Source organism: Acomys russatus, chromosome 21 (assembly GCF_903995435.1).
Source record: "Acomys russatus chromosome 21, mAcoRus1.1, whole genome shotgun sequence".
NCBI classification, from domain to species: Eukaryota; Metazoa; Chordata; class Mammalia; order Rodentia; family Muridae; genus Acomys; species Acomys russatus.
In genome coordinates, this window is record NC_067157.1 from 48167800 (window position 1) to 48182365 (window position 14566).

Here is a 14566-nt window from a genome sequence, read left to right on the forward strand (position 1 = left end):
ACACTGCAGATAAGCGCTCAATGAGTACAAAAGGCACAGCTCTCTGTACCAAGGTTAGAAAGGGCCTTGCGTTCCACAAATACCAACACGTGTCCAGTTCCAGTAGCTCCTGGGGAAGAAATTGCCCCACTTGAAAAGCTTTGCACAACTCTGCTGCCCAGGAAAAGGGTGGGTGGTTTACATGCTCTTCTTTTGCAAACACAATGTTCCTATGAGTGATTAGCCCTAGTAAAGTTGGGCCTTTTGTCTATGCCAGGTTGTAATTCTCTTGAAAAGAAAGAAGGGGTCACCCCTTTCACATCCCACCTAGACCCAAGCATTCGTGCCAGCTGCCAGTAGGAGCACAGAAGATACACCTGCTCAGGTGAACTCCAGCACTCCATATTGATGAATGCAACACCAGGGAGCCAGGACTCCCACTGCATCAGGCCTGGCTTCACCTCGGTTGCATCTTTGGGAGGGTGGGATGGCATGTGAGGAACTGGGTTTGGAGTTCCCTTGTAAGAAGAATGTATGCTCCGGCAGCATCTTGTCGATGGCACAAGGATGGGGGACGGTGGTCCCTGGCATTGTCTCAAAGAGAATTTTCCACACAGTCAGAAGAGGTGGGGTTTGTGAGTTCCTGAGGATTGGATTCAAGGTCCTGAGGTGCCTGTTGCTGATGGATGTCCTGGACCAGCAGGGTGTTCATGACCTTCCACTCTCTGTACTTCCTGGCTGTCAGCTTTGGGTCATCCAGCAGCTGGTTGATCATGGCCAGGTCGTGTTCTTTGCACTGGCCAAGGAGAAAAGAGGTAGGAAAGGGGGTATCCGTAAGCACGTAAGGATCTGAACTTGGGGGAGTCAACCTCCTCAGCCCTTTTACCCTCACAGGGATGGAGCCATCCACCACAAGACTACTAGAGTGGTTTTTGCGCTGAGGTCAGGCACATCTCTTCACATGTGGGAGGTACCAAGAAACTGCATGTATATTCACCCCCAAGTTAATGAGAGGACAAGTCTGCCTTCCATGGTGTTCCCCTTCACCCGTCTATTACCCCACACCACAGAGGTGACTCCATCTTTGTGTATCACTGGGTACTGGCTGCTTCCTGAAGCTTAGTGTATACTGCATACAGAGAGGCACTTCACTGACCATCCAAACCTCACTAATGAAAACTGGAATATAACACTTCACCTGAGACATAAGGTAACAAAAACATATCCTTTTAGTCTTTGTAGGTTTTAAATTATTTTATAAAGTCATATTCTGTCAACACACATATTTATATATGAAAATATATGGCTTACCTTTTTATTCAAAGATGAGACGCCTGGCTTCCACCAAAACAACATGTATGCCAGTACAAAACAACCTATCAGTGCTATTCCCTCAGCTTCACTGATAATCAGCCCTTCACAGTTTAAGTCGAAGGATAGAATAAACACAGGAGCACCCACAAAAAGTACATCACTCAGCCCTGACAATTGTTAGATTTTGGGATGGGACTGGGCAGCACTGAAACCAATAACTAGGGACTAGGGAGTTTATTAGAAGGTTTCTTAACACCATGGACAGACAGACAGAGGGGCAGCTGTATGGCAAAAATTTTGACAGCACTAGGTAGACAGTTTGGAGGGAAGAGAATCAGAGCCTACGTGGGGAAAGTGCGAGTACTTTTTATAGCTCTCTGAGGACAGGGTTGGTCTCAGCAGGAGGCTGTAGCCAGGGTCTGAAGGGTGGGGAACGGGCTATGTATGGCACCCATAGTCCCAGTATTGCCAATACTCGCTTTGATGTTAACTCATTTCCCAGGTGATAAATCCTGTCTGTTAACCAGGACCTCACAATGTCCCAGTGGGGTGTCTGTTGGTAGCTATAAGAAGAGGCCTAAGCAAAGGCATGGTTCTACCCTAAGAATTTATATATAATTTTATCACAGTTGAGTTTTTCTCCATCTCTAGAACCATGATGCTAACTGGGCATCTACAGTCCAATAGGTCACACTGGCCCAGCGATGCTCCAGCCTGCCAGGAGAGGGCATCACCTTGGATCCTCTACTTTAAATCCACACTCTGTTTACAGGTGCTGGGATTCCCCTACATGTTGGCCCTTCTCCATCACTTTCCTCATCATGCGAGGCTCTCAAGAACCTCAGCTCCACTTGCTGGTCCTCCACCACCATGCTGCTTGCTTTCAAGTCTAATAGCATTGGCCCAAATTTTCTCACCTTCCAAAGTTTTACACCTCCAAAATGCTGAGCTACCTCGGCCACTCCCTCTACAACTCCTTAGCTTATACTTACTGCTAGCTCTCAAATTCAGTGGGAAACTGTGAGCCACCAACTTGAACCAAACAGCCCTATTTTCATGCTCTCATGACATCTGGTGCAGAACCTAGAATTCACTGTAGTCTATTTAGACATCTGTCCCAACACCTAAAGGGGGCTGGAAGGATAGCACTGTGGGTAATGGCACCATGATGTGCAATTTTGAGGATCTGTGTGCTGACTGGTTTTATGTTAGTTTGACACAAACTAGAGTTATCAGAAAGGGAGCTTCAGATGATAAAAAATACTTCCATAAGATTGGGCTTAGGCAAGTCTGTAGGGCATTTTCTTAATTAGTGACTGATATGAGAGGGCCAAGTCCATGGCTGGGGTCATCCCTGGGCCTGTGGTCCTGGGTTCTATAAGAAAGCAAGCTGATCTGGAAAGAACCTAGATGGCCCCTCAACCAAAGAATAGTTAAAGAAACTGTGTTACATTTACACTATGGAATACTACTCCACCATTAAAAACAAGAAAATCTTGAAATTTTCAGGCAAATGGATGGAACTAGAAATGATCATCATGAGTTGGCTAACCCAGACCCAAAAAGACATGCATGGTATATACTCACTTATAAGTGGGTACTAGCCCAACATAGATGTCCTCTGAGAGGACTCTACCCAATGGGAGAGCGGGAAAGTTGCTGGGCCTCACTGCTGGACTCTGGCCAGAGTGCTGAGAATGGTATAGAAGATTGGGGGGATGGAAGGATACAGAGGGTATAGGAACCCCACAAGGAGACCATCAAGAATAGCAGATCTAGAGCCAGGGGGTCCTGCACAAATTGTTGCACCAACCAAGGACAATAGAGAACCTCGACCCCTGTTCAGATCTAGCCAATGGACAGCTCATTCTCCATGGGTGGGGAGGGGGCGGAGCAGGGACTGCCTCTGACATGAACTCTGGGGCTGCTGATTTGATCACCTCCCCTTGGCAGGAAGACCATGTGGACACACAGAGGAAAGGGAAGCAGGCTATCTGAATGAGACCTGACAGACTGCAGTCAGACAGTAGGCGAGGAGGGCACCCTCCCACCAGAGGTCTAAGGGACGGGAGTAGGGAGGAAGAGGGAAGGAGGGTGGGAATAGGAAGATACAAGCAAGGGGATAATAATTGGGATGTAATATGAATAAATTATAACATTTTAAAAGAAAAAACTAAATTATAGTTATTACAAGAAAGAAAGAAAGAAAGAAAGAAAGAAAGAAAGAAAGAAAGAAAGAAAGAAATTTGAGCAAGGCATGGAGAGCAAGCCAGTAATCAGAACTTCCCCGTGGCTTCTGCATCAGTTCCTGCCTCTAGGTTCCTGCCCTGTGAGTTCTTGTCCTGACTTCCTTTGATGATGAACAGTGACGTGGAAGTGTAGCCAAATAAACTCTTTCCAAAGCTGCTTTTTGTCATGGTGTTTCATCTCAGCAATGGTAACCCTAGCTAAGATGGTCTGAGTCTGAATCACCAGCACCCACCTAAAAGACCAGGGTAGTTGCATATTCCTGTAACCTCGGCATTGTGGTGGGGGCAGAGACAGGCGGATCTGGAGAGATCTTTGTACAGTTAGCCTCGCAGAAAGGCCCCTTCTGAGTTGATGAGTGACTTTGTCTCAGGGCAAGAAGGTGAAAGGTGATAAAGGAAGACACCCCACTCCTTCCTCTGGCCCCCACAAACATGGCTGACCCCCATATTCACATGCATGTACCACACACACACACACACACACACATGCGCACCACACACATACACAATTAGTTAATTAACCAAGCCTAACTGAAAATACATTTCCTTCATCCTCATTTTATTGGCTCACAATGCCAAGTGCCATGCAGACAGTAAGTACCTATCTCTCATCTCTGCCCACCCCTGTGGAAGGATATGCATGGCCCAAACATCACAGCCATGCTCATTGCTCTCACCTCAAGTTCAAGAATGGATGCAAAAGCATGGACAACTTCAGCTTGCAATCATCACTCTCCTCCTACAAAGTAGGGGTGGGGTGGCGGGACACACTTATGTCCTCTCCTTCTGAACTGAAAGCCCCAAGAGGACAGGCATGTTTGTCTGATAGGACCACTGGCCTGCTCCAGAAAGAATGCCTGACACACGGTACACATTCTCTTAACACTCATTAAAACCCAGCCACAAAGAATGGAATCCTGTCATCTGAGGCAAAGGAATAGAAAGCATTGGGTTGGGTGAAAACAGAGCAAATAAAGAAACACAAGCAAGAAGTCTCAGGAAATCAGAGAGGCTGGTAACACATCTTTGATCATTTGGTCAGACAATACAGGGTGTTGTCAAGGTCTAAAATCTTCAGTCCACTGCTCTGTGGAATCTGGGGTCACAGTCTCCCTCCTATAATGTTCTGAGTTACCCCTAACCCCAGTGGCTTCTACCGCCTCCTGCTCCCAACCTGAAGCAAAGCACATCACTCCCATTAAATGTCCCATCTCCCTGAGGGCCTCTCCCTCATCCTCCCTTACTCATGGACCAGCTGTCAGCTAAACATAAGGATGCTAAACAGTCAGTCACCTCCATCCTCTGGGCCATTCAGGCCCCCAAAACTTTCACCCACTACAGTATTTATTGTGCTGCATTTTAACCACCTGTTTTCCTGCCTGCACTGTCCTGGGCATGCCACTCATGGTCATGGTGACCTGGGATGGTGCTTGGTACATGGTAATGTTCAGGAAATGGCTCTTCAATGACAGTCATTCATCTTATAATAACTGTAAGATGTCTAAATTCTCTGGCATATTACACTCAACAGCCCAACACATTCGTCAGCGCTGCACACAGCACAAAATGAGTGCTAGTAGTGTCTTTTAATCATTAACTATTAGGGAATTTCTGTGAATTTGGAGTTGCTTTGAAGAACTGAAGCACTCTTTTCCTTGTTCTTCTCATCCTCTTTTTTGCTGCTCTGTTTGGTGTTTGGTTTTTCTCTTAACTGACTGGGACGTCTGACTACCACTCAGCTAGCTCGGTATTGTCCTTATGATTGCTGGCATTTCTTCCTGGAAAAAGGACTCAAAGTTTTCACCATGAAAGGACATGTGTACTTCAGAATTAAGTTGCAGGATCTAGAGAGGCTGTTCAGGGCCCTCAACAAATTTAACTTGACTTTGCAGAGTGCCCTGCCCTCTTTCTGCTGGTATTATAATTTAAGTGTAAAAGTAAGATGGTCCTGTGGTGGGGAAGCCTTTGTGAGGGTGACCCCTGAACATAGCTTTAGTGAATCCTGCACACTGTCCCCCATCCCCATGTCACAGCATCTGCTTGTTTATTACTACAGAATGTATGCCTCCTGCTGTCTGACTCTGACCATGCTTTTTGGCTGTAGCACCCATAGCTGACAAGTAGATAATATCCTCCTGGCTGGGTACTGGTGGCACTCAGGACACAGAGGCAGGTGGATCTCTGAGTTCAAGGCCAGCCTGGTCTACAGAGTGATTTCTAGGATGACAAGGACTCTTGATGAAGTAGCGCACAAGGATGATGCCCTTGAGTCAGGTGACAGCCTCGTTTCTATTTTATTCTTCCAGAAGGATGCTGTCTTTTGATAAACAGCAATTGTAAGAGCCAGTTAGGGTGGATGTCTGCAGAGAAACAGGACTTTCTGGACAGGAACATTAAACTAACAGAGACTGGACTCTATGCATAAGAACTGAACAAGATCATGCTCAGACTAAACCCCACCCTGGACCCAGGAGGGGCACAACAGGTCCCGCCCCTAGTTGAAAAGATATATGATAGATGATGGGGGAAGAAAAGTAAGTTTACTGCAGGGATATGGCCCCTGAGAGGCCACCCATTGCACAGTTGGCGGTCCTACCCCATGCACATACAAGCAGGACTGAGGGAAGTTGGTGGCTTTTAAGACAAGAGATTAAACATACCACATGACGGTGAGTGAAAAGGGTGTTGGTGGGAGATGAATAGGGGAGGGAATGTGGGTGAGTTTGATCAAAATACATTATGTATGTGTATTAAATTCCCAAACAAAAGTTATGAGCCACACGTTGCGCTAGACACAAAATTATGAAGCCAAACTACACACAGTCCTTGCCATTTGGGATTTGGGAGTTCAAGCTCTGAATCAGACTGGATGTAAAATTGAAGGCTGTTATGTACGGATGCTGCTGTGTGCATGACTGGGTGCTTTTAAAAGATCACAGTCATGGCACTGTAAGGATGTTCTCAGCTCTTTGCTCCTCCTACACACGCACTCTAAGATGGCCATGAGTCTCTGTGTAGAGCCAGCCACTCTTTGCCTGCCCGCCCTCCTGCCTTGCAGGTTGCACAGCCTGACACTCTTACCTTTAGCGTACTGTTCAAGGTTCTGATCTTGTGAAGCTTCTCGTTTATGGATGGGTTTTTGCATCGCTTCACAAAAGACTTCCTCAGCTCCTTCTTGGTTGAAGGTCGCCGGTCCCCGAGGGGAGACAGACTAGCTTGTTCCAACGATTTGTAGAGTTTCTCCATCTCGTCATCTTCAGATGCTTTTATTTCTTCTGTTTAAAAAGATCAGCATCAGCAAACCCAGTTAAAACCAAAGATCAAACATCAGACACTGTGGTCCTAAAGCATTCCTGTTCGCACTTCGACCTCAGACTTCAGGTCTCCAGAAATACAGGGCAGTGATGTCCTGATGTCTGGCCACTGACACCGTGCTACTTTGCTACATGGACCACTTAATTATGTATAATTGTAACATATCCTAGTAAGGCCACATCTGGCCTATACCTTGGAAACTCTGGGTGTACCATATAGGACCTCAATGTGGTACATGATTCAGCCCACTATAAGCCCCTAAAATTCATATCCTTCCCCCACACAAAACACATGCATCCTGCTCCAACACCTCCCAAAGTCTTAAATCATTTCAACATCAACTCTAAGGTCAGTATCTCATTCAAATATCCCCAAGCTAGGTACTGAGCGACTCAGATATAATTTGTCTGGGTACACAATTCCTCTCCGTTTCTGAACCTGTGAAACAGATCTGTCACATGGCAGGCAAGCCCTGCAAGCTGAACACCAGCTGCCCTAGGTACCTTCCCAGTGTTTTGTGAGGAAGAAGCCTGCTGGTTTGCTGGTTGTAGACAGCATTTCTCATCCTGCCCCCACACTATCCATCCCCTTTTAACCACACTTACTCAGCCTCAGCCCACTGGAGTCTAGAGAGCACTGAGTCACTGTAGACTACTGAGGGATGGACACAGGGCTCAGGCAAGCCAGCAGGGGACCAGGAAGATTCAGTCTTAGAATATTTGTTTGAGGCTATCAGAAATGTTTTCTACTTAAACCAAAAACCTGAACTAAATATGATGGTATGTGGGCTAGAAGCTTCCAGGTAGAAATTAGAATGAAGCTGGCTTCCTCTTGGAGCCTTCTCAATCTAAGGGACCAGTGTGTTCCCCTTGGGAGGCTACACTGGGTTTGGCTTTCAATCACAGTTAGCCACGGGGACCTTGAAAGACAGTAGCAGCACCTGAAGGGAATAGCAACTCTCTGTGTGGCTTTTATTTCTCATAGAAAATTTCAATTTGTTCTTCCTTTGTTTCCTGAAAACAATCTTGGGAAATATACACAATGAGTTTTCTTTTCCCCACATACACCTCAGTGTTTGTGTTCCCTGTCCCATAATAGGGGAAAGTATGCTTATGGAGGAAGTGAACAAAACAGGCTCTGAGGCAGACACATAGGATAATTTAGGGATACCAGAACCTGGGAACTTTGGTCACACCACAGTTTACTCTTCTATGATTAGAAATCCTTTAAAAAATAGCTTCTTTTCCCATTGACCTTAGAAAGCCACTATGAGTTGTCCTCAGTTCTTGCCTGAGAGGGAGAGCAAGATGTTTCTAACAGCTGACTTAAAGTGTTAACCAGAATGTCTGAAGACTCTGATGCTAAGATCACAGCCCACCATGCCTGGAAAGCCCTGAGCTCAGTGCAAAATGGGGAACTCCCTTAGTTGGAGAGGCTCCCTCTTCTCAGCTTTGGGGAGTCTGGATCCCGATACCTTCTACCTGAAGAACGTCATGCAGTCTTTAGGGGAATGTAACTCCCTTCCCCCTGGTAAGAACCTGATCAGCAGGCACCCGGGATTCCTGGAATGCATCCCCATGCAAATGAGGCATCTTAGTACCGTTACTGTTCAGCCAATGATTTTTTACCCACCTTGCATATTCCTACACCCTCCCCAAAAGTTCTATATAACCCCCTTGTTCACCCCAAATAAAATCGGTCTGCCTCCCCAAAGCTGATCCTGGAAGGTCATTTCTGTTGATGCTCACAGGCCACCGTATCTGCTTCTTTATTCCTGAGGACCAGTGGCCAATGACCCCTGGAACAAGGGAGACACACCAAAAAAAAACAAAAACAAACAAAACTATTTTTTTTTCTTTTGTTTGAGATAAAGTTTCACTACGTGGCCTTGACAAGCTGGAACTGGCTATGTAGACCAAGCTGTCATAGAACTCACCGAGATCAGCTTACCACTACCTCCTGAGTGCTAGGATTAAGATAATTCACCACCACTCTTAACCCAGGGCAACTTCTTGTCTCTTGATCAAATGGCATAAAAAAGGTGGGGGAGGGAATTGAGTAAAAATATATCTGAAGAGAGATGTTTGGCCTCAGGCATTGTGCAACCATCAAAAGTCAACTTTTGTCAATAAACTCAAGGAAAGATATCCCCATCATTAATCATTAGAGAAATGAAAATCAAAACCACAGATGGATGTCATGCCATGCATCAGGATTGCTAATGTAAAGAAAACAGACAATTAGTTAGGTGTGGCCAAGGATAAGAGAGGCAGAAGCTCTCTCATTCACCACTAGTGGGAGTGAAAAGCAAAGCCCTGTAGTTCCACCTCGATATTTATATTCAAGAAAAATAAAAGCATGTTCCCACATCAGTTACACATGAGGACTCATAGCAATGCTATTCACAAAAAAAAAAAAAAAAAAAGGAAAAGAGTCTAAGTGAGTGTTTATTAATGGATAAAGGAAATGTGGTATGCATACACCAGAACACTAGACAGCAAGTTAAAGAAATAAATAAAATGCTAAATCACCCACAGTGTTACAACATGAATGAAACTTGGAAATATTGTTTTTTAAAAAATTAGTCACAAAAGACCACTTCTGCAGAATATTTGCTCACATTGTGAACCCCAAGACTGTAGCCTGGAAAAACCTGTTTCTAGTTGTAGTGTGGCTCAGCATTTGATCCTAGAGCTTTCTGTCTATTGCAAACAAGCACCTGTGGTGTGGCTCAACCCTAGCACTCACCTTTAATCCAAAAGTTAAATAAAGTCAATCATAGGTCAAGAGGCAGAGCAAGCAACCATCTGACAGAAATAAACGGAAAGGAGGGACATTGAAGCACAGAGAAGGAGAAAAGGCTTTTGCCTTCTGGGATGTCATCCGAGTAGGAAGGTCACCTGGGCGCATTCTCTGCCTCTCTGAGCTAGCAGGTTTTCACCTCAGCATCCATCTCCTGAATCTTCATTGGCAAAATCAAACTATTGTGATTCAGTTTATTAGTAACAACAGACCACAGATGCTATAATTCTATCATATGAAATATCCAGAACAAGCGAATTCGTGGAGACAGAAATCTGCCTAGGATGGCGAGGATGCACACGGAGCAGGAGTGCCAGCAACACAGAGGCCCTTCTTGTGTGGGGCTGAACTTCTCTAGTCACGTGGTGGTGATGACTGCGCAGCTCTGTGAGCACACTGCGAGCCGCGGAACTGTAACTCTGAGGAGTGGTAACAAACGAAATGACTCTGAGATCCCATCTTACACCCGTCAGAATCATCTTTCATGTTCCAGCACCAAGTGCTTCAGTTGCTGTTCCTCGTCAGAATAGAACAGGTCACAGGACAGCTTCGAAGTAAGCTTCCAATCCCAATAGGTCCAGCATTTCAGAGTGTCCTACACAGGACTCTAATTAAGCCTGGAGTTTCTCAACATTTAGAAACCGGGCCACAAATGCTATTCCTAGCTTGTTTAACCATTTTCCCCAATTTTATTTGTGCCCTTACAAAGGTATTATTTGTCCCAAATCAGCCAGAAGAAAACTTAAGAGAACAACGCCCTATTTCCCTTAAGGAGGGGTTGGGTAGGTTTTTGGTTGCTTTCCTGGGATACCACAGATTATTTCCAATGGGAGTTGGTTAAAAGTCATTATTGGACTTATTTAGGGAGAAAACACGGTTGGACTCAGGGATGTCTCTCTTTTCCTTTATCTTTCATTCTTAGGTTTGGAGATAGGAGTTGAAAAGAAAGAAGGGGTAATCTAGAAATACCAAGGACAACGTATGCAGCAAACATAGACCCCGCCCCACTGTTCAGATTTAGCCAATGAACAGCTGATTCTCCATGGTTGTTGGGGAGCAGGGACTGCCTCTGACATGAACTCTGATGCTCAAGATTTGATCACCTCCCCTTTGCAGGGGGGCCATGCAGGCCACAGAGGAAAGGGAAGCAGGCTATCCTGATGGAAGAGAGCTGATAGGGTGTGGTCATATGGCAGGAGAGGAATCCCCCTTCTGTGAGAGGCCTAGGGGAGAGGAAGAGGGCGAAAGAAGGAGGGAGGGTGGGAACAGGAAGATACAAGTGAGGGGATAACATTCCGGATGTAATCTGAATAAATTATATGTTAAAATTAAAAAGCAAACAAAACTAAACTAAAGTAGGCTTTTAAGAGATATCATGATAGCAGACGATGTGTTCACAGAAAAACCCCAGAGCCCTAGAGATAATCTTGGTATAGTTTAAGGTCTTTAAAAAAAAAAAAAAACCGACTAAATGGAGCCAGATACTGTGATCCTAGCAGTTGGGAGGTAGAGATAGAAAAATATCACATTCATGGTCTGTGTGGGCTATATAGCAAGATCTTATTTCACGTGGGGGGGAGGGGGAGGCACAAACGTACAACCCATAAAGAAGCACTAGGGTTGAGAACTTGCCAGAAATACAAGGAAACACACCCTCTTTTCATAGCTAATCAGGTGGTGTTCTGCCTAAAAAAAAAAAAAAAAAAAAAAAAAAAAAAAAAAAAAAAAAAATCTCATTGTATTGATTTCATAAACAACACCCGCATAACAAACTTTAAGAAACAAACAAGCCGGGCATGGTGGTGCATGCCTTTAATCCCAGCACTTGGGAAGCAGAAGCAGGCAGATCTCTGTGAGTTCGAGGCCAGCCTGGTCTATAAAGTGAGTCTAGCACAGCCAAGGCTACATGGAGAAACCATGTCTCAAAAAAAAAAAAAAAAAAAAAAAAAAGAAACAAATAAACATATGAAAAGCTAAATAAAAATTGTTTTATTGAAACTCTTTGCACTCACCAAGCAAGAGTCACACTAAAGACCTAAAAGCACAATTTGCTGTTCACTAATAAGTTACGTGTCTAATTACACCAGGATAAAGTTGTAGTAAGACAATCGACCTGGTTCAACAGACAGCAAATCAGTAAAGATAAAAATAACCTTAGAGGCTTGGAATAATTAGACAGGGTGTGTTCTCTAGATTAAAAAAAAGAAGAAGAAGAATAGGATTTTTTTTGATAATCTGTATTATCTTTTAATATAGCTACATAAAATATATAATCTTTATGTCAAAAATATCAGAAGCTGCCAAACCCATGCCTGCAATCCCAGCACTCAGGGAAGCAGAGGCAGGCAGATCTCTAAGTTCAAGGCCAGCCTTGTCTATAAGTGAGTACAGGATAGCCAAGGCTACACAGAGAAACCCTGTCTCAAAAAATGATATGTATAAATGTGTGTGTATGTAGGAAGTTGTATCTGCACCTCTCATAGACACACACACACACAACACACATACACACACACACGAGCTTCTTCCCTAATTTAAACTTTGAGTCATTAGTCATGAAAGTATTAATAAGTATGCATGGGGTGTGTGTGTGTGTGTGTGTGTGTGTGTGTGTGTGTGTGTGTGTGTGTGTGTGTGTGCTTAATTTGACTCTCCAATATAGCTAGCTTTCAAATTAACATCAGTAAAATAAAGTGAACCTGTCAGGGTTACTAAAAGATAATACACTGTTCTCTGTAACTCTTCTGCAATGCCAGAGAGATATGTACTCTCTACCTCAATCCAGAAGCAAGATGCCCAGAAGGAGTGGGTGTCCAGTTAAAAAAACACCTGGAAAATGAAAGCAAGTCAGCAATCTGGTTCTGCTTCCTTAGAAGAAACCAGAACCTGGAAGACTACTCCCTGGCCTCTAATAATACAATTCTGAAATCGTTCACAAGCTTAAGGAAAATTAAATGACAGACAGTAATGGTAGGCGTAAAGAAAATGCCTCATTGGCTTTCCCTTGTGACCTAACCTAGGAAATGTATTAGTATGTTACCAGACACTCAGGGGACACAATTGAGACTCAACCAAGTCCACAACCCAGACAGGGGATTTGTATTTCTTTTACTGATGCTTGCAGCTAGTGCTTAGGTCTTTGTGGGACCATAAAATGAATATCCCATAATAATAAAAGCAGGTGGTAAATGGAAACATAGGATAAAGGAAGACCCAAAACTTGCATGTGCAGCAATACACCTTGCCCCTGACCACAAAGCAGGACAGAGAAGAGTCCTTTTGGATCAGGGCACCTGCTTTAGCGCTGCCAAGTCCCCATCTCTGAGTACCACTGTACCGTGACCTGAGTGAATGCCATATGAGCTCAAGCAATTAAGCCTATTTAGGTTAGTCTTTTGTTCAGTGTCTTTTTAATATTTATTGATTTTATTTTATGTGTATGAGTGTTTTGCCTACATGCATGTATATGCCCATGGACATGGTGCCAGCACAGGCTAGAAGAAGGCATCAGACCCTCTGGATTTGGAGGTGTAGACAATTATAAGCCCCCATGTGGATGCTGAAAACTTAACCCAGGTTCTCTGCAAAGGAAACAAATGCTCTGAACCACTGAGCCACCTCTCCATCCCCTCTAAGTTAGTTTTGTCCTGTGAGTAAAATAATTACAGTGTCCCCTTCCATAGTCAGGCAGTTCTTTTCTGAATTGCAACTTCATCCCAGAAAGCACCAATTTATCTTATCTTACCAGATTGCAAAGATAAAGAGGAAAAGCTGCCAGGAAAGACCCCTCGTCTCTCTCCCATTGGAAATGGAAACCTTGAGTTGTTTCTACCACCCTATCTCCTGAGACAAAACAAATAAATTTGGTCTGAAAGAGAAGTTTCCTGGTAAGTGAAGGCTTTCCTGGGACATACCCCTTGGACTAGTATGCTGATATAAGTGAGTATATACCATCTGAGTCTTTCTGCTTCTAGGTTAACTCACTCATTATGATCATTCCTAGCTCAATCCATTTGTCCACAAATTTTGGGAATTCCTTGTTTTTAATAGCTGAGTAGTATTCCATAGTGTATATGTACCACAGTTTCTTTATCCATTATTCTACTGAGGGACACTTAGGCTGTTTCCATGTTCTGGCTATTATGAATAAGGCTGCTATGAACATGGTTGAGCAAATTTTCTTGTTGTGTGCTGGAGCATCTTCTGGGTATATTCCAAGGAGTGGAATAGCTGGGTCTTTACCAGGGACAGAGGGGAGGACATCCTATTGGGACTCTAGACAAGAGAAGCATGGGAGAATAGCAAAGTAGAAGGATCCAGAGAGTCCTAGAAACCTACAAGTAGAACATTATGATAGGCAGATTTGGGCCCAGGGGTCCCACTCAAACTAAGGCACCAGCCAAGGACAATACAGGCGGTAAACTTTAAACTGCTACCCATATCTAGCCAATGGTCAGAACATTCTCCACAGTTGAGTCGAGAGTGGGGTATGACTTTCACACGAACTCTGGTGCCTCATATTTGACCATGTCCCCTGGAGGGGGAGACCTGGTGGAACTCAGAGGAAGGACAGCAGGTTACCAAGAAGAGACTTGATACCCTATGAGCATATACAGGGGGAGGTAATCCCCCTCAGGAACAGTCATAGGGGAGGGGAATAAGGGGAAAATGGGAGGGAGGGAAGAATGGGAGGATACAACGGATGGAATAACCATTGAGATGTAACAAGAATAAATTAATAAAAAATTTAAAAATAAATAATAAATATAGACAGATTAAAAGAGAGAGAGAGAGAAGTTTCCCCTCTCGGGTGTGTGTTTTAGTCTTACCATGTGAGGCTGTAGGACTTCAATTCCCAGTGACACATGAGCACCTTATGGTCTATTGTCTCTCAACTTACCAGTTCT

The 14566-nt window shown here is 44.3% G+C and overlaps 1 protein-coding gene across 11 annotated transcripts in view; it reads right to left on the reverse strand.

The window, feature by feature from the left end:
* Positions 1-565: 565 nt before the first annotated feature.
* The window catches only part of Ipcef1 (interaction protein for cytohesin exchange factors 1), a 155265-nt gene continuing 141264 nt past the window's right edge, over positions 566-14566 (reverse strand). For all 11 annotated transcript variants that reach the window (XM_051164429.1, XM_051164434.1, XM_051164431.1 and 8 more), the window contains 2 exons: positions 6624-6817; positions 566-775 (listed from right to left, as the gene is read on the reverse strand). In XM_051164429.1, coding sequence (XP_051020386.1) covers positions 575-775; positions 6624-6817 — 395 coding nt within the window. In that variant the 3' untranslated portion in view covers positions 566-574. The remainder of the gene's footprint in view (positions 776-6623; positions 6818-14566) is intronic.